The sequence below is a fragment of the Ornithodoros turicata genome, chromosome 2 (assembly GCF_037126465.1).
Source record: "Ornithodoros turicata isolate Travis chromosome 2, ASM3712646v1, whole genome shotgun sequence".
In the NCBI taxonomy this organism is placed as follows: Eukaryota; Metazoa; Arthropoda; class Arachnida; order Ixodida; family Argasidae; genus Ornithodoros; species Ornithodoros turicata.
In genome coordinates this window covers 57,200,384-57,225,897 of record NC_088202.1, presented here as the reverse complement: position 1 = coordinate 57,225,897, position 25,514 = coordinate 57,200,384, and the positions used below count along the sequence as shown (strand labels likewise).

The 25,514-nt window shown below is 48.3% G+C and overlaps 1 protein-coding gene across 1 annotated transcript in view; it reads right to left on the bottom strand.

The window, feature by feature from the left end:
- Positions 1–427: 427 nt before the first annotated feature.
- Positions 428–25,514, bottom strand: part of LOC135385461 (uncharacterized) — a 40,566-nt gene continuing 15,479 nt past the window's right edge. Inside the window, exons 5-7 of the mRNA XM_064614790.1 lie at positions 11,922–12,040; positions 8,371–8,514; positions 428–664 (exon numbers count right to left, since the gene is read on the bottom strand). Of these exons, the coding sequence (XP_064470860.1) occupies positions 557–664; positions 8,371–8,514; positions 11,922–12,040 (371 nt within the window). The 3' untranslated portion in view covers positions 428–556. The remainder of the gene's footprint in view (positions 665–8,370; positions 8,515–11,921; positions 12,041–25,514) is intronic.

Genomic DNA, 25,514 nt, shown 5'->3' with positions numbered 1-25,514 from the left:
GCTGGCTATACCCCTGTCTTACCCTACCTCACTCCTAAACGTAAAAGACGTTTGTTTGCCCGGATGTCAACCTGTATTCCAAGCACGGAGATTCCGTGATTCGAAGTTTTACATCGAAGAGGGTAATAGAAGAGCAGATATCTGGAACCGGGAATACCGAAACTCATCAGGCTCTGACATCACAGCAGCACCCGTAGCCGCACGCGAAGCAGCACGAGGGAGGTCACGTGCTTACGGCTACCAATGGGATCTCTGAGGTATCTGATGCCTGTGCTTTACTCGCGTGTGTGTTCGGAGGCTTGTATCGCGCTAAGTACGAGACGTCGAAGAATTTTTTTTTTTTTTTTTTTCAGTTCTATGCAGTGTAGTACTATGCGTGCATCATGTAGTAAACCACTTCTATCGAAGTGTCACAACGCCTTTAACAGAAATTTAACATGACTGTGGTTTATTGAATGATAGGAGGATCACTGCTGTACGACGTATCCGGGTCTTCTCTATGGGTCATGAGCGTATGGAGATATAATACAAGATGAGGTTTCGGAATGTATCACTGTCAGCAACATTTCTTACGCGGGCGAACTTTCCTGCTCTTCGATGTGGACAGCTTCAAGGCTTGCTCTGCCTCCGTCTCCGTCTCCATCGCGTGGAAGACGCCTGCACGCTGTCGCAAAGCAAACAAACGTAACGCGTTAAAGGGACCATGAAAAGAAATTTGACAAGCCTGTGACAATTTTAATTTGTTCCATATAAAGCATCCACCCTGTTAAATATGAAGTTCAAATAGCGAAAATATTCTATATTAACCACGGCTGTGAACGGGAGCTACTACGACCTGGCTGAGAGACATGCTGCCCGTGACGTCAAACACAGGTGATGTTGCCGATTGGCTAACTATGGTATACTGAATACGGTTTAAAGTCGATGTGTTTATGATATTGAGGATATTATTGATATTGAGAACCGTTTCCGCCAGGGTACTCAGAATTCGTCAGAATCATTTCATGGTCCCTTTCAGTAAACAGTACAAAAAATCTACTGGAGCCGCCGCTGTCATTTACTATTTCAATGCACAAACCTCGGAACAGACATTCGTAGCATGCAAGGCCCTTCTACAATGCGGCAAAATAGCATGAACAGCGCACAACAGAAACATTGGACGTTGCCTCCTGAACTCATGAAAGCTAATTCACATATGGCCACACATCTAATATGCAAAATAGCTCTCGTTTAATTTTAAGGCTCATTCACATCTACGTTTGAAAAAGCGGCGTTGGCTCAGCGTTCGCGGCACGGCCAAGAGGACCCTGTCACACGTAGCCGAGCCGTCGGCAGAAAAGCGTGCCGTTGTTTTTCCAATTATCTATGCTATACTGCTTTGTTTTGATAACTCCTCAATGTCCCTGTCAATTATAATGAATTGGAGTAAATTCGTCACGGTCTTCACCTGGATGTGTAAAAAAGTTACCTTTACTTGGCAAATTTCCGAGTTCGGTTCGCAAAACTTTACGTAATAAAACATACGTTACATGACATTCACATCAGGAGGTGGCAAAAACCTAGTAAGAAGAAATGGCGTCGATCGCACGATTCTAGGTGGCGTAGTTTTGTGTTATAATTCAAGGACACATTTTCTGGGACACCCTGTATACAGGGTGTTTCACCTAACGTGTCATAAAATTATATTGAAAAATCTACTTGTCTGAACATTATGGAATCAACGCTATTTATCCCAAGGGAGGTTTTGCCTCTACTTCCGAGTCACTGGGACTTCTGAGTCAGTAGTAACTGGTTGTCAATCATGACGTCAACTATAACCGCGTGCGTGCTGCAGAGCCGTAGCGAAGCAAGTTTGCGCCCAGGGCAGGGTATATCAGAAGCGCCCCCCCCCCCTCTCCCACTGAGCCCTGCACACAAAGAGGTGAAAACACAGAGATCGTAAATTCAAATTGTCTTCGTTCCCGCTTTATCCTGTCCAACCAACGTGCCAGGGCCTGCGTCCAGCGCCCTCGCGTCTGGCGAAAGCGTCCAGGGCGGCTGCTTCTCTCGCCCCCCTGTCGCTACGGCTCTGGCGTGCTGTCTCCGTTGGTCATAAAGAGTTGTATTGTTGACTGTTTCGATGAGTCACGCAATTTGGGACATAACATGAAGTGGAACATGGAAGATGGAACATTGTATTGACGGCATCACAGCTCGGAACAAGGTTATTAGCCGGTGGTCTGTGCCCGAGCAGCGGGTAAACATTGGATTTCTTGTGCTGTGAGTCCAGTCGTTTGCACGGAAACCGAAAAAGGCCCCTTGCTGTACTTTGCTTTGCAACTGCTGAACGAACATGGTACTACCATCTTTATCAAAAGTCTCCTGTGCCATAAGTTCACGAAATGTTGCCTCTCACCGCAAAAGTATGCAACCCGACACCATATGGATACGAATGGCAGGCGACCAATCACAACCAAACTGTTTCGCCGAAGTTCCGATAGAATACGCCACTGTTTTGCACATGCTCCTCAAACATTTTGCGAAATGGCCCATTGAACTCTGAAATTTGCCGACTTATCCTGACTTTCCTGACGGAAACAGAAAGCGCATGCAGTATTTACCCGTTCTAGCGCAAAATGCATTCACTACTACAGAGGTAATAACCAGAGAAAGAAAAAAAAAAATGCGAAAACCATACTTATTGGCGGCCGCACCTATACCACCCAAGGAAGCCATGCGAGGATGTCATGTACAGCTTGGGAAAAACGTTTAGGAACACCGGGGGTGTAGCATTTCTCCATAGGAGCGACACCCTAGCAGCAAACAGGAGCGGACAGGCATACTGAGAGATGGGTAGAACAGCTGGTCGTCCGTTTCTTATTCGACCTCTTCCTGATATCTAGCAGGAAGCCGTTCCGATGAAGAAATACGCCAGTGCCGTGTTCCGCAAACTTTTGTCCCAAGGTGTGCCTGAAATTTCAGTTTTCCAGCCTTCTTCTCATAAAGGCTGATTCACATTACAGCGTCTATAGGGCTGCGTACAGCGTCTTAGGTGTACCTTCGTTCTATCATGAAGGAGGTTCCGTTGTAATGATTCACTGTCAGCTCAATGTCGCTGGCACGCAGCCGCATGCACGCATTGAAACGCGATGGTGTGAACCGAGCTTAACGGCTACATGGTTGCAACGCCAATTTATCTGAAAGAAGAGAGAGAAGGAAACAGAAAGGGGCAGCTGACCTTTTTGCTTCCGCTACATCTTGCATTATCTTGACGCAGACATGGGGTGCGTTCCAAAACCTACTCGAGTCAACTTGGGAGTACCTCTCTACCTGAAGCGTCGTTCCAAAACCGGGTCGAGTAACTCGATGACGTCACTACCCGCATTCCAAAACAAGGTGGAGTAACCAGAGAGTTAACTCGATTGAACTCTCCTCCAAAGGCCGGTCATTGAAGGTTCGCTCGAGTAATGACGTTCATGCTTTTGTCGTCTGGTCTTTTCCGCGAAAGCGCGGTATCGAAACCAGCTGAAGCCTGAACGTGTGGTTGTCGAAAAGACTCGACCTCCACGACGGGTTATCAATATACAACTGGACACCGAAATGGCAACACTCTTCCGATGACGCGACATGGTTTTTGAGGACCAGACGAACGCCCAAAACACATGTGAGCCGGATACATTTCCCAGGACAAAGTCAGTCTTGCTGGTGCGCTTTTCTATTTTGTCTCCATGTATGTTGCTTTTCGATTATCTATTTAGCATATGTTCACTAACAGCTGCCCTGCAATGTTTATTTCATCCATGACTTGAAAGCCCGAGACGAGGTAGGGACGATAACAGACAAACACATACACGGGTTGTTATCGTCCCTACCTCGTCTCGGGTTTTCAAGTCATGGATCGTCACCACCAGCTCGCTTGCTACCTAACTTTCCTTTAGTTATGTTTGTTTGTTTCACTGCCTTGTAGCCACGTGGTCCTTGTAAAGGCACAGCTCTATGTGAAGCGTTCAAAACTATATTAGGAGCAAGGGCTATTACTGACCAGCATTATTATTATTATTGTGTGCGTGTGTCGGAAATGGGATTTTAAATGGAATTTTACTTTTCTTCCTCTACCCTCACAGTGGTAAGATGGTTTGTTGGTACGTTCGTGTGAACAGGTTTCAGATAAAATATGTACCATAGGCGCAGGCTAGCTGGTGGATAAATGCTTGGGTGGAACTTTGATAAATTCTGAGCTGTGGAAGGAATGGTCAACACGATAGAACTCTGTCACGAACTTCCCGTCTTTTCACCCAAGCTCAGACTTCTTTCAAGATGAATGAAACAGAAGGCGTTTGTGCGCTTCGCGATACGTGTACCATCAGAACCGCTTAATCGCGCTCTGATTACTTTTTTTGTTTCAGCCGTTCAGCTCACATTCGACTCCGACGCCGCGGACATTTCCGGAGACCCAAACGACGCCCGCACCACTACCTCAGTTCCAGGATTCCATCCAGCAGCTTCCACCTTTTGTATTTTTCAGCTTCTGTCGTCATGATGTTACCACTTTTCCTTTTTTTTATACGCTCTGCAAGTAACCGAGCGTTCTGCGCATATCTCCTCTCCCGGTTACTCCACTTGGGAAGCCCGATTGGCTACGGCGGCGCCCTTCCTCTTCCTTCTCACTGCCTCCTCTCATGTGCAGAGACGCACTTGCACAGCGTATTTCTTTTGACTACCAAATGCAACGGGATGTAGCCACTTCATGCATTTGGGGTAGGTAATGGTACGTGAAAACTTCCATCGCACAAAAAAAATTAACAAATAAATCACGACAATGTCAGCTGCTTTTTCCCTTTCATTCTCCAATAGAGGGGCTTAAAAATAATTCTGCAGTGTCTTGGAAGAAATGCTACCAGACAAGCAATCTCTGAATGTAACTGCACAGTAAGTAACTACATACACAAAGTGCTGAAAACGCCAAATGCCCACTGGGCCGACAAGACAGAGTCCAACTATGTCCGACGGGGCATGGTGACTCCTATAAACAGCTCACAGTACATTCCCCGTCGTCGTTATCGTCGTCTCTGTAAAATAAATCTGACGCGCGCGAGATGAGAGCGGCGATGACACCGGCCTCCATCTTAACTCGGTCGTAGTCCCCCACGCGTTCCCAAAGCTACTGACCGGGCGCGTACTCTGTGGTCACATGGTACAACTCGGTCATGTGACCTACTCGACTCCAGGGGTTTGTTTTGGAACGCACCCAGGAGCTTGGCCGCCAATGTGCACTCTTCAAAAAGACGACTTTCCGCCTTTTTTTTTTTTTTTTTTTTGCTATTACCTTTGTAGCAGCAAATGTATTGTGTGCTCGAACTTTGTAAATTCTGCATGCGCTTCCTGTTTCTGTCAAAAAAGAAAAAAAGCTAAGGTTGACTTGGCGAATTTCGGACTTCAATTTGGAAAACTCAATTTCTCGCGAATTAAATTTAAGAAGAGTCCTCAGAAGCAGAGAGTCGAACCGAACCTGAACCCGAACCGAAAACCGTTATTAACCGTTATTTTTGGCCGAACCGGAACTGAACCGAACCGAAAGAGTCGACACCATCTTGGAGCTGAACCGGAACTAAACCGGTAAAAAAATACCGGTTACCGGTTCAAATAACGGTTCACACGGAATTAAGTGCGGAATTTTGCATGTTGTGCATGAACGTAAAAACTATTTTTCCTCTTTTTTCTTCATTTATTAGCTTCGTAGACTTCCTTTTGCTTGCCGAAAAAGTCATGCCCTGCAACAATGATCTGGATTTTCTCGAGTCATGAAGTAACAACAACAAAGATAGTAACTGAAAACTGTTAGGACTACTAATGTCTAAGACATACACAAGAATCTATATATCTTTTTTGTCACAGGTTTTTGTCACAACCTTTTCTGTCACAATTATGCGGGACATAACTGTAACAGAAAAGGCATACGCCTACTGTTTTCAACAAATCAGGGGAGAGAACGGTGTCATTCGAGCTGATGATTGGTTAAGAGGTGAAGTTACTGTCATTCCGTTTAATGCATTAAGTTTGCCGCGTGACTAGGGTATTAGAAAGTAAAGCGCCAGCCACCCTCAAGCTGGTCAGAATGAAAAGAGCATGCCAAGTTGGCTTTCTTTGTGGATTTGAAATAAAAGAAGCAAAAACAATCATATTGACATCGTATTTAAAAATCGGCAATGGGTCGAAAATTAGTCGAACCCTCCGTTTGTACTTGCTTTGTCTTTATTCCACAGACACTTCACTCTAACGGCGACATGGTAGCACGGCGGCGGTCAGTGCTGACACAATAACATGCCTTTTACATAAAGACGCCGAGCTCAGGATCGCACCATTGCAATCCAACTACCATGAAGCGTCGTTTGCTGATTAACGTGCATTCGCGACTCCGACTGGTAATGAATTATTTCTATCACTTAAATTACTTAGGCCAAGGTAGCAGGCTTGGTTGACTGCCGAGATGTTCCTGGCGAGATTCTGAACAACCCGGTGGGTGAGTTAACCCCCGCGACATGAGCTACGTGCGGGGACAGTCAACCCAAAGCGGTAATTCATGGCTATGCTTCTGTTGTAACCACTACTAATATTTTCTTTGATATCGCACGAAGTCTTTCAAAATCCTGAACGACCATTCACGCCTTCCTGTCCACTTCGAGCACTGTACCACACAAACGGAAGTTTGCTTTAACCTGCCTGTTGTGCTTCATTCGCACCCATGGCCCCTGAACCGGTTCGTGAACCGAACCATTTGGAAAGAACCGGTTTGAACCATTATAGTTGCCTTCTGGAGCTGAACCGGAACCGAACCCTTATTGTCGAACCTAAACCCGAACCGAACCGATAAACGTTTTGGTTCGACTCTCTGCTCAGAAGTAATGGGAAAATCTAGATAAATCGTGTTGATGCCATAATGCTCAGACAAGTAGATTTTTAAACAGAATTTTATGACCCAGTGAAACACCCTGGTTTCTCTGGAAATGAAGCGACCTTCGCTTTGTCCGCGTCGGAGAGCTGTCTATCCGGTCAACAGATTAGCTCCTGCACCGATCAGCTACGTCGCTTCAAAACACGTGCACCTCTCATGTGGGGTGCGTTTTCTTATTAAACTCTGGCAACTCCGAGTTACTGTCAGCCGGCGAAAAATACCCACAGTAGCCAGCGGTGGAAATTCGCCAGAGTAGCCAGGGAGTGACAACTCTTCCCTACTCTGCTCTGAAGGAAGGTCAAGAAAAGATCTTCCCGGAACAGCACCGCATGTGGTACTGCCCCGGCGACCTTGCTATCGGCCGCGCGTTCAAAGACACGGCATCTGAAGACAAGTAGCCATAGTTATGACGTCACACACAAGCTAGCAGACGACGATGCGTCGTCTGCTACCAACCGTCTTGTTGACATACAATTTGGGTGGTGTTCAATTTAGAAATGTAGGACTGGTTGAAAACTGTGGAACATTTCCAAAATCCGCTAGAATACACGCATCTTCGGTAAGTTGTTGAACAGACACTATGCCACCACTTCCATATCGCTTCGCCCGTCAGGCCGGTCCGCCATTTTGACCGCAGAGTAACTCTAGCCGTTCGAAAATTGCGGTCAAACGTGGATACTCTGGAGTGACGTGATGATAAAAGCTGTGACGTCGTTACCCAACTCCCTGGCTACTCGGGTTGAATAAAAAAAACGCGCCCGTGGATTGCCTGTCGCTCTTTCTGCGCTCGAAAAGTGTGTAGTTCTTGTTTCGGCATATTTGCATGGCGAAATCCAGCAAGAGATATTTCAACACACGTGCGTGCGTGTGTTTTTAGAACAAGCAATGACTTTCAACGAGGAATATCTTCCGTTTTGTTAACTACCTTTTGCGCGAAATCCCCAAATTAAATGTGTATTAACAAATTTTAAGTAATTAGTGATCTTGCAGTTACAAACTTTCTTCGAGAAAATGTTCGCCTGGACATATAACTCAACTGCAAAAACGGTATCTATTTTGCTCTGCTAGTTTTTTAAAGAAAGATTCTATAGCAAATAAAAAAAAACACCGTCTGTATCTATAAGAGAGGACAACAGATCGCAGTGCGGCATAGCTGTTGTATAGGGCGTGCTGGGAGGCCCGCCTGGGCCAATTGAAGCCACTTCCGCCCTATGCGAGCGGTACCATGGGCCGAATGAAAAGCGTTCGCCTTTCTGCCCTCCGAAACTGCAGCACAGAGCGGTTCTCGGAAAACGGCTGGAAACGCCTCGCGTCGCGCTTCACGTAGCAGAGGACGCGGCGCAGCTCCAAGAAACGCATGTGTGAATGAGCCTATACAGATACTAACGCCAGGACTAGTTCCTATAGCCACAGAAGCCTTCTCCACAGAGCTCTGTTACCTTTGCAGCAGCATACTTTCTTGCAATACTGAGAAAGACGTGATTCACGGAGAGCTTGTCACGAGATGATGCCTCATAGAAATCGATACCAAGTTTATTTGCCACCACTTTTCCCTCTCCTGGCGTAACCTTCCTGGATTGCATCTGAAGATAAGCGAGGCAAACGGATTGGTACACACATATCCCTTAGCATGCGCTGCTCTTAATAATCAATAATCCGTTGCTTTACGTCGCCGGACAGCTTCGATCATGAGCGACACCAGAGGCGTCGGTCTGTGGATCACTTTAGCCCACCAAGGGTTCTTTAAAGTGAGCCGAAAGCTCGACATTAGGTAATGTAACGTCCCTCGCGGAAGACGACGTGTCAAAGCAACTTCTACACTGACACCAAATTGCTGACGCCCTCGGCCCGGTTAAATGCTTTTTTGCATTGGATTTCTTGAGACAAGTGACCATGGAACATAGTGTTGTGCGCCAAGGAAGACGAGAGGCCAGTCAGAGAACGCCCTATGTTACCGCACGGTAGTATTTCTTCGAGCAGCTAACTACCAAAACGCGATATATTCGCACGCCACCCGGCGTCAGATGTAGTTAAGGTGCTGCGATCTTCACCTTCAAGTCCCACGAGAAAAATGATTTCTATGATCTTTGCAAAGATGCCGCAGCTTTTTAACAGCACTGCTTGCGACAACCAGGTAGAGCTCAAAGAACCAGTTAAATTTCCGCCAACTCTCGGACACCGCCCTCTTTGCACATCTCGATGGCCTAACACTCGATGGCAACACACGGTGCATGCCGTAATTGCAGTGCTGTACATAGCGGCGTTGCCATGTATGGTGCTTGTTTCAGAAGCCGAGTAGCGGTGCCGCCACGTTCTAAATTGTTAACGGAGAAAGTATTTCCCCTACAAATTCGGACAGCGGCAGGCTTTTTCCACTACGTCAATTTCAATAACATATAAAACGTGGTACACAGTGGCGGAAAAGCGAGACACCGATGAAACATTTTTTCTTCGCATTTATTTCATTGTCTTCCCACCCAGGAAGACATGGCTGAGGATCCTCCTCGATTCTAGCTACTTTCATAAGTTAAGCCCCGCTGAATGCTAACGAAGAGTAAATAGTATGGATGAGCAAGGTAGGCTTCACCTGTTCATGTGGCCATAGAGCCCATGTATTAGGAATCTAAATGCGGGTGCAACACATTTGGGTGACAGCTCTCTGCATTCGTTCACTAGTGGCATGTTGCCATTATTTACATTATAATTACATACATTTATTTACAAACCTACAAACAATACATGGTACAAATTTGGAAACTAAATGGAACCTCGAATATCCCAATATTCACCCTAAGAAATTGACAAAGCAATAGGCGATGTCAAGTTGCCAGCAGTGAGTAAATCAAAGAGTGATACAGTCAAACTCCTTTAGAACGAAACTCAGGGTACAGCAAAAAAAAATTGCAGTAAAAGTATTTTCGTTAAAAAGGATGTCCATTATTGGACCTATAGGGCTCCAGCGGGACCGCAAAAAAATTTGCTGTAGTGGTATTTTTGTTAAAAAGGTGTTCGCTATAAAGGACTTTGACTGTATTAAACGGTAGGAGCAACTTATTTATTTACACATGGTAAACAAGGCTTTCGTGCACGAGGCTGCACTTCTTCAGGCTACAAAAATATGAACATGGTACAGGCATATATATATATATATATATATATATATATATATATATATATATATACCTTATATACAAAGTGTTTGCTCTAACGTGTCCAGAAATTATATTTAAAGCGAGCGATAAACAAAAAGCAAGTGGTACTTTTCTGCTCCTTGAGCTTCACTAGTAGCACCTGTTTCTTAGTCAAGGAGCTGAAAAGTAGCGCTCGTTTCTCTTATATCGCTCGCTTAAGTGAAATTTCTGGACAGGTTAGAGAAAACACCCTGTATATGCCTGTGCCTGTTATATGTGCCTGTACCATGTTCATATTTTTGTAACCTGAAGAAGTGCAGTCACGTGCACGAAACTCTTGTTTGTAGCACCCTGGCTACCTTACTGGGTCCTGCTCTTCAGCCGACCCAGCGGGCAGTCACCACTGCGCTCCTCCGTTCTATCCACGCTTCAAACCTTGTTCAACGCCTTGTGATTGTGTGACCATGTGTGTGATTTTTCAGTTTTAGTTTTGTGTATTTTTTGTTCTTCCTTTTTCTTTCCTCTATTTTTTTTCCCCTTTCTGCTTTGCCTATTCTTCTTTTTCCTTCCCTTTTCTTCTTTTTGTTTTCCTTTTCTTTTCTAGAATAGCAAGCCGACCTCTGTTTGGTTGACCTTTCTTTTCTTTTTTCTTAATAAAGATATCCCCCCCCCCCCACCCACACACACACAAGTCAGTTTGTCATCGCTCCAATGATTATGACATCTGGAAGATCCGCCTTGGGCCCACGCTGTTAACTGTCGTCCCGCGGTACAGGTTCTGTGGACTGACCTCGAATTTGAGCTCGCACTGGGTGAATTGCTCACATGTGCCTGCTTAACAACCGACAGCCAACCTATATGCGACCACCATTGTCACTCGATGCATTGGATCTTTCGTGATGCTGAGTGGACATAATTCGACACTTGTCGTGCGCTACCGATGTCGACACCCGAGGTAGTGACCGGTGCTGACTGCGTCATGGTCCGGTGCTCCGAAAAGCATGATGTTTGGCTATTTTTTCCGATGGGATAGCTCGTGAATATCACTGTCAATTATCATGAATTTGAGTGAATTTGGCACTCTCTTCATATTGGTGGGGCAAAATAGTGACCTTTACTTGGCAATTTTCCGAGTTCAGTTCGCATTTATTTACATAATTAATCTTACGATACATGACACTCACATGAAGAGTTGGCAAAAACCTTGTAAGAACAAATGCCGTTGACCGCATGATTGTAGGTGGCGTAATTTTTTTTATATTATAATGCAATGACACGTTTTCTGGGACACCCTGTAGAATACAAACGCGTGCAGAAGCAGCCTTAAACGACGGGGTTTTACATCACCTATGCTCAGGAAAGAATCTAGTTACTCTGAATCCAACAAATTCGGACCAAATCCCGCTTTAGTTAAGCGGCAAACCTGATGCCGAAGACTATCATAGACAAAATGGCAGCAAGACTTGGTTAGCGTGGAGCGGATGAGCGAAGGCACAATGCCCGACTTTATAAATGACAAGAAAAGGAACAGAACCCACAGAATTCAAGACCCCTTTCAACATCTCTATCCGTCCGTGCTTCTTCGGGTTTGCTAACACGTTACTACTTAACCAACACACTCCATATCTTCTCGCGCTTCTGTATCTTTCTGCACATCTTTTTCATTTTTAAATGTTCAACGAAATCTGAGCTATGTTTTGCACACGCGGTTCGGAACAGCCGACTTCCTCGTTCGAGGAGACACCCTCTCCACTTTATTTTAATTTTTTGTCTTTTCATCAATCAGTGAGTAACTCGGTGTAACTGTTTTGATGTACGCACCGGCATCTCGATGCAGAAGTAATGGAAAGCCTACTTACCTGATCAACTTTATTGCCGACCAAGCTGAGCATCAGATTCTCGTTCCCAGACATGGTTCTGGCCTGATCTGCCCAAAAGTATACTTCCCTAAAGCTGGAAGGACGTGTAACATCGTACACTGAAAGACAGAAATAAAGTTCGTCATGTGCAATACTATGTTCGGTTGTCACAACTTGAGGTGCACTGAATGAACAAACACATGAATTCATTAAAACATCCCTTTGGGCTTGTTGGTGATAGACTTCCATAACGTAAAAGCGCTAAAACCAGGACGAACACAGACGCACACAACATTGAGCGCTCACTTTCAACAACTTTACTGACATGTCACATGGCAAGTGCTTATATTCACTGCAACAGGAACTCCCTTTCCCTTTCAGATATCGAAATACTTTCCGAGCTAACACACGTGTTGCCAGCTTTCTTGATCAGGCAAGCCTCCCAGATCTCTCGATCTCTCTGCCTTTTATATCTCCGTCTTACCTCTGTTTTATCAAGAATGCCATCACAGCTGCACTCTCTTGTGTGTATATACAAGTTACCTTGTTTACTATTTTTACAATTTTTATGTTCTTTTAGGCGGGTGTTCAGACATCTCCCTGTTTGTCCTATGTATCTCTTCCCACAACTCAATGGAATCTCGTACACCACTTCTTGTGCACATGGTACATGAGCTTCCAGATGCCTAACTGTACAACATATTCTTTTATCTCTGTTAACAACTGCAGGTAGAGACGACAGTTTTTATTGCGCCCACACACTACCCGAACATGATGGCTACATGCCATCTTGATCAATCTATGTGATAGCCCATGGGTATACGGAATTACAACAATCCTATCCCACCTACCCTCCGTGTTATCCTTGTCTCGCCCTGTTCCCTTAAGAACCCTACAACAAACACTATACAGTCAACCCTCGATTTATGAACCTTCGATTTGTGAATTCCCTCGTTTTATGAACACGAGCACGGGGAACCAAACTTTTCCCTTCATTTTTCCCTCGTTTTATGAACTTCGATATTCGAATAATGAACGGAATTTCTGGGAACCAACTAGGAGTTGCCCAGCGTTTTTGCCCTCAATTTATGAACGGATCGTTCCGAGGTCAACAGAAACCTTCAAAGGGATAATTCCGTGGTCTTATGAATGACGCCTGAACGGACAAAACGTTTTCCAGGTATTGCACCCTCGGTTCTTAACCCCTCGAAACCCGAACAACAAACGGGTTTTCTGGGGTCGCACAAGGTGCGACTAAGTGTTCCTGACCTCAGTTGATGAATAAGGTGGTCGCTGTCACCCGGAGATTAATAAACGGAGGTTAAAACTCCCGGAGGAAATCCGAGACCAGTCCAGTGCAAATGTGGTGACATCTCTTATTTCCAAGATTGACACAGCGGAAGGCATGGTCCAAAGCAAAATTAAACAATATATGGCATTATAAACACAATCCCAACTCGGAAATACTGTTGCATTTGCTTGATAGTACTCCGTTAACTGAATTTTCGATTTATGAATCCCTCGATTTATGAACGATTTTTCGGGGAACTGAGGGTGTTCATAAATCGAGGGTTGACTGTATATCATTCTCAAGGCGCAACCGACGTTTTTTAACCTTTCTACCTGTCCCCGAAAGCTTTCATCTACCTCATGGCTGCACGATCTGGATAGAGCTGCTTTGATAGCCCCTAGGACCACGCCTCTTTTCACTGTTTTTGAAATATTTGAGTCGAAGGGCATAACAGGCTTATTTGACCTTTGTTGGTAGCGCCAACAAAGATGGTCTTTTCTGACGATAAGCAGCAAGTCAAGGAATTGTATTTTTCTTTCATGTAAAAATTCAGTGGTGAGTTCCAGCTCTGGAGCCATGTCTTTGGAGCCATGTCTGGAGCCATCACTTCTCTGTTCACCTTATTACACTCGTCCGCTATCACCAAATAATCATCTACATATCGGAAAATTCTTACTCCATCTATCTTACTTCTTCTCAGATTTTCCTTGATAGACCTGTCTATTGCAGCTGGGTATATATTACTTAGTGCCGGCGCCACTTCTGATCCTATACACACCCCTTGCTTTTGGATGAAAATTTGTTTTTCATGTTCTATGTACGTTGACGTTAAATATTTCCTGAGAAGCCATATAAATTGGTCACATCCCATGCCCACAGCATTCTGAAACCTTACACTTATAATAGGCAAATAAAGCTAGTGTAGGTGTCAGGGATGAGGATCCTTGTTGACAGCTCTTGTTTTCCTTACGCCCTTTGTGTTGAAAGATATTTGTACATTCGGTAGCCCGGAGCAGAAATGCGAGGATTTGAAAATGCAAATATGTATTTCTAATGGTACGTTGCCTTAGCCTTCAGCTATATATTTTCCTAAACACCCATGAAAAAAAAAAATCCCATACAGATTTTGAAGATCTTTGCTTTCCGTAGCCCTGACGAACCCTCTGTAGCACAGAAACAAATTTTGACCAGCCACCTGAATTCAAACGAGTCCTTTTGTACGGTGAGAAACAGGGTTTTCTAAGATGGAAAAGTGAGCCCCAGTCAGTGTCTTTAGGTGCGACAACGGTACATTTAGCATGAGTTAAAGGGGGTGTTATACGGACGGGCTCGTCACAGGATAATATGTACCTGCTACCCCACATTAGTGGGTTGGTACCCGTTAGCAGATGAGCCAGGTGCCTTCAAGATGACAGCAGGGGTAAAAGGGGTAAAGGAAAGTAAATAAGATGACAGTTGAAGGAGCACTGAGATCCCAAACTTCTTTTTTCGTTTTTTTGCTGCGGCGTGTTCTGCATTGAATAAGATGAGCTCTTGCGAAAGAACGACGAGTCCAGGTGCTGTGCACAGCGCGAGCGAGGCCTCTGTTCCGCTCACCTTTAAAAAATCCTCCACACGTGAAAAACGCGCATCGGAGATTGATGGAACGTCGGTACATAATGTTATCCTCGGACATGTGACTCGTGACGTAGAGCGGATCTGCTCTGAGCTGAGAAGAAAGAAACAAAGAAAAAAGGCATGGGGTCTTCCCTACACCACGTGGGCATCCTGTCGGCTGCCCCCGGCTGCTTTCTCCAACTGTTTTTGTAAATTACATTGCGCAGTTGTAATACACCGCAGAGCGAATATATTTTGCATGGTGGCTCCTGATGAACAGCTTGAGGAATGCGACAGGTTTTGAGCCATGCTAAATATCACCTCAGTGTTCTCATGACACGCACATTACAGGAACTTGGCTGGGAGTTGCTGCCACATCCCCCTTGCAGTTCAAACCTCGCCCCCCCCCCCAATTCCATCTCTTCGGGCCACTGAAGGCGGTCCTTGGGGACCGCCACTTCAACTGCAACGAAGAGGTAAAAAATGCGGTCTATGGCTGCTACACACCGGTAAGGCTTTCTATGCTCCTGGCATCCAAGCTGTCGCGAAACGCTGGGACAAGTGCATTGGTGCAGCTGGAGATTGCGTTCAAAAATAAAACAAATTTCTCACCGGTAAGTTCATTTTACTTTTGCGAAAAATGGAAGGTCAGGTTTGACTTGAACGCCTCTCGTATTTCGATGACGCACCCCTCCGACAGCCATTGATGTAGCGCGTGACATTAATGGTGGAGTACGCTTTCTGTTTGTTACGGCGCACTTTCGCTCACCAGAACAGGGCTCTGTCGTGAATGACTCAGAGAAAGGCGTGGTGAGACACTCTTCGTAGCCGTTGGCAGTTGACGTGCAGGTGAAAATTAGGAAGTCGCTTCCTAGTAAATGTCAGCAGTGTTTTGTATTACGAGATGTCCGTTCCCCGTTCTGAGACCCCAGCAATCATGTTGTACCTCTGTGTTCTGAGCGACACTTGTACGCGTGAACACCGTTCGTCCGTTTATAGATAAATGGCTATCCATCATGTTAAATTGGAGACGGCCACAGGATAGGAATGTGAGCGTTTTTATGCGATAGCGAGAATAAATGAAGCCATTCGGGGGTGTTAGGTACCGCCAGTTGGGAGCAGTGCGTTCTGGAAGGAGCCGACGGTATGCACGCAACACACGGATACCATCGATGTAAGCAACACCGAGAAAGATGTGCGTTCTGAAAGGAGCCGACAGAACGAAATAACACGTAGAAAATAACGGTGTAAGCAAGACCGATGAAGCGACGATCAGCCAGCCAGCTTGAGCTCGGAAGCCTTCAAGAGGAGTATAGACCCAACGCTCACGCGTGGGGGTTGTGTTCGTTTATTGGACTCGAGCAACTCGAGAGACGAGAGAGTCGACTCTTGCTGGGTGAAAATGCCCTGGTGTGGCTCTCATGACGCCATCGCCCCTGCAGTGACTCCCATTTTAAAATTCTAGGAATCAACACGGGAGGTGTTGATTCCTCTGGCATCTGTTGATTTCGGCTCTGTGGCTTATTCACCGGTGCGGCTTATCTGATGACTATTTTGCCCAGGCATTTTCCCCATACCCCGGTTTTAACGAAAGGGCCGACAGTGTCTCTGAAACAGCTCCACCCTGCCAATGCACGAACAATGCGTAACAGGGGTGAGCCCAACTTCGAGTAGACTGAACCTCCTGGTACCTTCTCCCAAGCAGCTTTAACAAAAGTGGTGACAGTGATCCATGTCTTCTAGAAGGCCACTAACCCGTCAATCCACGAGGGCCGAGGAAACCCTCCTTCATCGCCTCCGCCTTAACGTCGCCTACACTCCGTCACTCCTGCACAAGATGGGCAGACACGGTAACGCAAACTGCGATGCCTGCGGCGCCATCTCCTACGTAGCCCACCTCCTGCTAATGTGCCCGACGTTCTCGGTGCCCCGTGCCGCCCTCGCCCGACGCCTCCAAGCCTTGGGCCACCACCCCCTCTTGCTCGCTACACTCCTCGGGCCTGTCCCGCGCCCTGGGCAACGGGATGTTACCAAGGCACTCTTCGAGTACCTCAAGGCTACCGAAATGATGACCACCCTCTGAAGCACAGGCGGCAAGCCTCACCGCCCGCAGCACGTCGTTGCCATCGCGGCTTCTCCCGCACCTGTATTTCTACCTTTTTCTTTTTTTTAAGGAATACCAAGCCGGCGCTTGCCTGGCTGACATCTCCTTTTGTGTGAATAAACATATACCCCCTGTAAGGGATTGAGTTGTGTTTGCATGACCATTATGAGAATTTGTATGAGAGAAGTATGTTATATTTGTCCAAATTGCAACATCTGGCATCGTCTGCCCACGCCTGGTGTTGTTGGGGGATGTTTGCTCATTTTTCTAACGAGCCTGCGACGAAGGTTGACCCGACTGGTAATGTCAGTGGGGAAAGGGAAAGGGAATGGCATCGTTGCAGGTGCAGGGGAGCTGGGGTCCCCCAGGCAACTCGATCCGTCGCGACGGCCATAAATCTGGGTTCTGGCGCCGGAGGCATGCACTGACCGAAGTTAGGTCGTGCACGGGTTGACACCTCGAAACGTTGGTCGTAAATCGCGTGCAGAGAGTGTGCAATCGGGTGGTTCTGGTCTGGACAAGTATTTAAACTGGGCCAACCATGAGCTGTAACCCTTTGAACCCAGGCCGCCCGATTGGAAGCCTTCAGCGGGGGTTGTGGCCCTATCTGTCACCCTTTTAAGCGGCCGCAGCGACGGAGAGAGGACTGGGAGCCGGACTTCGGAACATGTAACATCGAGTCCAGTGTGTAAATCTTGTAAATATCCCTATGTACCATAGTCTCCAGTGAATAAAGCCCGTATCACCGTCATCTGAGTTGGGCTTCAATCAGTGCCTATCGAGCAGATTCCGAATCATCCCTTCATCGAACTCGGAGCGGCGGAGAAGGATTTAGACACTTCGTGCACATCATCATCGCCCATCCGTCCCCCGTCACTCGGGACGAGAAGAACAGACAACAACAACATCGAGTTCGAGTTTTTACTGGCGCAGTCGACAGGATCTGCTCTTGGGTGGTCACTGGGTGAACTTGGTACTCGGAACGGGAAGAAAGCGCCCGAGGGATATTCATCAAGGCCGGCGGACGCTCATCGCTGAGGAGCTGGGGAAAGCGCTTCGGGACAGAAGCAGGAAGCCGAAGGCAGGTTGCGGTGACCATTGTGTGGTCACGAAGGAAGTTTGGACGCGGAAGGTTGTTCAACGGGACCCCCTGCGTGGGCAAGGGATGCAACTGCACCAACGGCGCCCCGAGGCAACAGTGATGAACTACAGCGTGTAGGAGACCCAGGAAGGCGAAGCACCGTCGTAGCGGCAGCATCGCCGGGGCATTGTAGTGCCGAACTGTCTGTGTTGCAGCATAGACATTGAGCTTTAAAGCGAAGCCGTCGACAGGTCGAGAAGAAGTGTCGCAGCCAGAGCGGATACGACCATTGGCGAGGTAGGAGGTCTTTTGCATACACCTCAGGGTCCAATGTGCAGATAGGGATATCTATAGTAGTAGGATTTCTATGCATGCGCACGCGTAGTGGAAGACACTATACGGCAGACACGGCTGTGTTAGTTGGTGCTAACATGACTTCGACTGAGACTAGTCAGCCGCTAGATAGGCGGGAGGATAGCGTATCGGAGGAGGGCGGCATTTCACAGCCCGAGTTGGAGCGGTTAAGGCTGGAAATAGAGCTCGAAAACGCGCGCTCGCGGCGAATCGAGCTGGAGATTTCGCGAGGTAATAGCGAGAGGTCGTCTCAGAGTTCGTCCCCGTCACCCGATACACGAGAGGACGCTCTGGAGCGGTACGCTAAGAGGCTAAAAAGTGTTCTTTTGCCTTTACTGTCCGATTTGGAGGTGCCAGTATGGTTTGACGGGATTGAGGGGGTCTTTCGATCATACAGTGTGCCCGCAAATATACAAAGCCACTTGATTCTTCCTCTCGTGACGAGGCGCGTGAAGCATCTGTACTCAAAATTGTCCACAGAAGAGCTGGACAGTTATGATGCCGTCAAGGACGCGGTATTGAAAGAGTTAAGGCTGGCGCCCGGGGAATATCGAAAGCAGTTCCTCGGAGCGACTAAGGGGAGAGACGAGGGATGGTCTCACTTTGCATCCCGCGTTAAAAGTTACCTTTCCTACTACGTCAGATCACGCGAAGTAGATTCCTTCGATGAACTGATCGAGCTGATAGCGGCAGACCAGTTAAAAACCACTATCAGTCCAGCGGCGTACGAGTATGTTAAAGTACAGGAGGGTAGCAGCTGGGCAGGGCCTGCAAGTATCGCGGAAATGGTTGACGCTTTCGAGGAGGCGAAGGGTATCGGCGCCGGGATCAAAGCCCGTGGTTCGCAGTCCGTCAGCGCCGGGCAGACGCAATCACAGTGGGGCGCGACAAGCAATGTCAGCGCGAGGGAGGCACATGAAAAGCCGCACAAAAGAGAGCTGGAAGGCAAAAAGCCAAACCAGAGTGGCCTACGGTGTTTCAGGTGTGGCGGCCCGCATTTTGCACGGAGTTGTCCGCGGAAACAGGTTGAGCACAGGCGCAGCGAGGTCGCGGCAACCGTCGCGAGGGTATCGGTGGCGGTGGCCCCGGCTGAGGCCCCCGTAGGTGGTGCCGCGTCGGATGAGAGGTTAGAGTGCAAGGCCAATTGTGCACTTACGGTCGGGGTAGACCAGGTGTCCGTTCTGCAGATGGTCGACCTCTGCAGTGACGGCACAACTGTCAGAGCCATTGTGGATACGGGAGCGCAGGTGACCGTTATGCGTGCCAGCTTGTTCCCAAGGGAGTGCGCCGAAGCAACGGGAAGTGTGACTTTGGTGTCGGCTTTCGGGGAAAAAGTGAGAGCTAGTCTTGGGACGCTGCGTCTTGCCCTCTGTGAGGAAGGCGCAGGGAACGGCATCGCGAAATCAGTATACGTTCTGTGTGCCTTTACGGAAGAGTTGGCGACAGGAACAGACTGCCTGCTATCGGGTGAGGCGTACGAACTTCTCACGTCAGGTGCCCGGGTCATCCCCGAGGGAGTAATGTCGGTAGACATCGAGGAAGGCGGTTCGACAGACGAGAGGTCGTGTTTCGAGGTAGAGGTTGAGTCGACTAGTAACGACGAGGCTCCTTCAGTGGTGGCGGACGCGGTAGGTGAGCAGTCACGTACATCGGAATGTGCGGAGTTCAGAACGTCGCAGCGTGAAGACCGTTCACTTTCGGAGGAATGGGGACGCGCGAAAAACGGGACTCATGGGTTCGAGGTGATAGACGGCGCGCTGTATCACCGAGAAAAAATACGAGGACGAATGCTTCGACAACTTGTGCTCCCACAGTCCAGGCGTAACGAAGTGCTCCTTTTGGCGCACGACTCCCCATGGGGAGGACATTTGGGGTTACGCAAAACTTTGGCGCGGGTCAAGGCAAACTTCTATTGGCCGGGCTTAGACCGTGACGTTAGGGAATACTGCCGCACGTGTAACAGCTGCCAGCTAATATCGGACAGGAGGGTCACCGATAGGGTCCCAATAGCGCCGTTAACGCGACCTGCGTATCCGTTCCAAGCGGTGAATGTGGACATCATTGGACCGATCGAGCCGAAGTCTGCGCGTGGGCACAGGTACGCGCTGTGCGTGACGGACCTGCACACCAGGTGGCCTGAGGTGGTCTGTATGACCACTTTTACCGCGCGTAAGACGTGTGACGCTCTGCTCAAAATCTTCGCGAGAACCGGTGTGCCAGAGGTAGTGTGTAGTGACAACGGCAGCAACTTTACTTCGTCACTTACGAAAGAATTCTTCCTAAGAATTGGCTCAGCTCCGCGTTTCTCTACCGTGGAGCACCCGGAGAGTAACGGCTCCGTAGAAAGATGGAATCGCGTGTTTAAAAAGATGCTTTTCCATGTTGTGCAAAATGACCCGCGAAATTGGGATCAACACGTGCCGTTCCTTCTGTGGGCATATCGCGAGGTGCCGCACGACACCACAGGTGTGTCACCGTTTGAGCTTCTATACGGTCGTAAGCCGGTGGGCCCTATGGGCATCCTAAAGAACACGTGGTCGGGGGAAGTTGACATCCCCAACACACTTAGGGAGGCGCCAGCGAAGTACATGGAGCGCTTAAGGCAGCAGTTGCAGCTAGCTGCAGATGTGGCGGGTCTAACGGCATCGAAAAATCAAGAGACTTATGCCGCACAGTACAATCGACGGGCGAAACCGAAAAGCTTTAACCCTGGGGACCAGGTTCTCATTTTCGAGGTAGACAGGCAAGGAAAGTTATTTCCGAAATGGAAGGGGCCTTACACGGTCGTGGCTGGACACCGTCAGAATTCCTACGTCGTTCTGGGAACTGACGGTAAACGGAAAACAGTACACGCGAACCACCTCAGGCAATATCACGCCCGCCTGGGACACGTGGGGGTGGTGTTCCAGGGCGACGAGGATTTTGGCGTTGTTGAGCATGCACCTGCGCTTGCGGACGACGTGAGTGACGCCCTGCCTGAGGCTGCAGTCCAGCACCTGACTAGAGGCCAGGCCCGGGAAATCCGCAGCATCATTGAATCTTTTCGAACGCTTTTCGTGGCAACTCCTGGTATAGCCAAGGTGGGAGAGCATCAAATAGTTCTCAAAGAGGGGCACGCGCCGACAAAACGGCACGCCTATCGCGTGCCGGAGATGTTGCGGGGGGAAGTAGAGAAGCAAGTGAGTGGACTACTTGAACAGGGCTTAATATATCCCACGAACAGTCCTTTTGCTCACCCCGTCGTGTGCGTGGCAAAAAAGGACGGCGCAATTCGATTATGCGTAGATTACCGTCAGTTAAAAGCAGGAACTGTTGACGACGACTTTCCCATGGCACATCAGCAGGAGCTGATATTCAGAGTAGGCCGCGCGAGATTCATAACCCTCGTAGACCTCAAACGGGGTTATTGGCAGATACCGATGGCACCTAACAGCCAGGAAATGACAGCTTTCGTGACACATTTCGGTCAGTTTGCTTGGCGGGTTATGCCCTTTGGACTGAAAAATGCGGCGGCAACGTTTCAAAGGGTAATGAACACACTCCTAACGTCGCACCAGGACTACGCGTGCGCGTATTTGGACGATATCGCCATATTCTCGAGCACATGGCTGGAGCACCTGGAGCACCTGAGGACGGTTCTCGGCGTTTTGCGAAGTGCAGGTTTGACGGCTAACCTGGGGAAGTGTCAAATAGCGCAAAGTAGCATTAAGTACTTGGGACACGTGGTCGGATCTGGCGTGCACGCGCCGGATCCAGACAAAATTGCGGCTATTCAACAGTTGAAGCGACCCGAGACAAAGCGTCAACTTCGAAGCGTACTGGGGCTCTGCGGCTATTACAGGGCATACGTGCCGAACTACGCGGCGATAGCAGAACCACTCACAAAACTGACCGGGAAAAAGGTGCCGACTCGTGTCCCGTGGTCAGAGGAAGCGGAAAGGGCATTCCAAACTCTAAAACAGCGGTTGTGCGACGCCGTAGGGCTGGCACGTCTTCTCCCAGCAAACGTTACTGGCTGTTTACGGATGCATCGGCTGTAGCAGCCGGTGCCTGTCTTTCGCAGATGGGTGACGACGGCGAGGAACGACCTGTCGCATTTGCCAGCCATCGTTTCACGGAAACACAATCGAGGTGGGCAACCATCGAAAGAGAGGCTTTTGCCGTCATCTGGAGCCTAGGGAAGTTTGACCATTGGCTCTTTGGGGCTAGGGTGCATGTGGTGTCAGACCACAACCCACTCGCATACCTAACGACGACGACCCCGCATGGTGCGAAACTCACCAGGTGGGCTCTTGCGCTCCAACGATACAACGTTACCGTTGTTCACAGAGAGGGAGGCAAGCACGCTAATGCAGGCGCACTTTCCAGGTTAGCGTAGGGTGGAAATCCACGTACACCATTTGGGCCCTGGGTTGATGCCAATGATCTCCTCAGTTGCGCCTGGTTTTCTTTTGTTTTTGTTTGTTTGTTGTTTTATGGTTTAGTGCAATGCTATACGATACATAGTGCGATGTATGTGTTGTTAGTGCATATGTGGCTGTACGTACGAGCAATCCTTTTGCTAGTGGACTGTGACAGGACGAAGCGCCCTGTCACATTCTTGAGGTGGGAGGTGTAAGGGATTGAGTTGTGTTTGCATGATCATTATGAGAATTTGTATGAGAGAAGTATGTTATATTTGTCCAAATTGCAACATCTGGCATCGTCCGCCCACGCCTGGTGTTGTTGGGGGATGTTTGCTCATTTTTCTAACGAGCCTGCGACGAAGGTTGACCCGACTGGTAATGTCAGTGGGGAAAGGGAAAGGGAATGGCATCGTTGCAGGTGCAGGGGAGCTGGGGTCCTCCAGGCAACTCGATCCGTCGCGACGGCCATAAATCTGGGTTCTGGCGCCGGAGGCATGCACTGACCGAAGTTAGGTCGTGCACGGGTTGACACCTCGAAACGTTGGTCGTAAATCGCGTGCAGAGAGTGTGCAATCGGGTGGTTCTGGTCTGGACAAGTATTTAAACTGGGCCAACCATGAGCTGTAACCCTTTGAACCCAGGCCGCCCGATTGGAAGCCTTCAGCGGGGGTTGTGGCCCTATCTGTCACCCTTTTAAGCGGCCGCAGCGACGGAGAGAGGACTGGGAGCCGGACTTCGGAACATGTTACATCGAGTCCAGTGTGTAAATCTTGTAAATATCCCTATGTACCATAGTCTCCAGTGAATAAAGCCCGTATCACCGTCATCTGAGTCGGGCTTCAATCAGTGCCTATCGAGCAGATTCCGAATCATCCCTTCATCGAACTCGGAGCGGCGGAGAAGGATTTGGACACTTCGTGCACATCATCATCGCCCATCCGTCCCCCGCCACTCGGGACGAGAAGAACAGACAACAACAACATCGAGTTCGAGTTTTTACTCCCCCCCCCCGTCAATCCACGAAAAACACGCAGCAGGATCACAATCTGGTCATGGTAGATCACTAGGACTGACCTTCTTTGTTTTACACCAAGCCGACCCTGGAGTATGGACCGCAGGGTTTATGGCCTTCTCTATGGTCTCCTTTGTCGCACAAATCACTGGCATCGTATTGCCTGTGGCTTGTCTCTCGAATGCGGCTAATCTGCCCGAAATTTTTCAAAACGATCCTAAAAACGGGTCCCGCGCTCATCTGCGATGCTGCTTATACGCGTGAAATTATGGTAGCTTTACTGTATAATCACTGTGCTGCAACCTGTCTTCGCTGTCACACGTTTCACACACCACGGACTTCCAAGTTCAGTGAAGAAACATTCTGACTAAGAAGGCAACAGCATAATTTGATTTATTTGTTTTCTCTGTGCAGCTGCCAGGTTGGGGGATGCCTCCACCTCCACGAGGCATGCGAGGCAGGGGGAGAAGAGGTGGCTTTCCGGTGAGTGTTTCTTCGTGGCATGTGCCCCTCTGAGGTTCACTTCAAAGGGGCACAGAACTAGCAAAGAACTAGCAAAGAACTAGCAAAGATCTAGCAAAGATCTAGCAAAACTTCGTCGTTTCGAATTCTCCAAGTCACCGGGAGCTCCGACATCTCTGCTAGCAACAGAACTCGTCCGCGCCCCACGTTGGAATACTGTTAAGAGCTGCGACGAGGACACGGAAATCGTCCTTCGAGGAACAATATTACCAGATGGGCTGGTAGATTGCTGGTAGACGTCATGCTTCTCAAGAAGAGAAAAAAATAATTTTATGGGAATTCCACGTCGCACAGAGAAACAATATTTTTGGAGAACGTAGTGCATGCGCCAAGATTGTAATGGCATGCATTCGGTAAGGTTCTGAAGACACACGAATTAGGCCGTGGTGCCACTTTAAACTGGTGAAGCGTCCGCGCCAACGTAGTGCCCACCGCCAATGGGAAGCACTGCATCACACCCTCTACCGCATATCGTGCACAGGGTACAGCGAACGCTGCTGTGCTTTGATGCGGTTCTTCGGTCGTTCGGTGATTCGGTTCTTCACGCGACCTCTTCATTCTGAACAGGTGGTGAATGACATCTACTTGTATCACAGTATGCTTTTATTTCGGCCCCCCCTCAACGTTTTAGCTTTCGGAGGTGTGTCATGACAGCGTGTTTTATGTCCACTTTTACTGGTCGATCTGGAGCGAGCAGCTAATTCCGATACAGAGCAGCAAAATTTGGCATCGAAGCAACCGAATCCAAATTCCTCCGTGCAAAATACCGACGCTCCAGTCAAGAGCCTGGAGAAAGTAGTCTCCCATAATGCTAGCTGCTGTTAGGCCTTCTAAGATCTGAAAGTGACGTCAACGTTTCGGTGGGGCATTTTGGGATGCATTCGGTGGGGTAACTGCATTTCTCTGCAGAAGAAGAAAGAATGGTTCATCGCGGCGCCGGCTGATCTGAAACAGCCGGCGAAACAAGTAAATTCGATCCGTATCAGCCACTGCAACACGCATGCTGCGGACGAAAAAAAGAGCTCCTGCGGAACCTAAATCATCGCAGGTTTGCTTTGCATTTCAGGGGCGTTTCATTCTGCATGTTAAGGTTAGAGCGAAAGATATCTAGAACTTTCTGAACTGTTTCCGGCTTCTCACTTGCATAATTACATGAGTCCGTCCAGAAGTCTCGCGGTAGTAGCCCTGTATATCACTGAAATGTTTGTGTGTTCGATAAAAGAGATA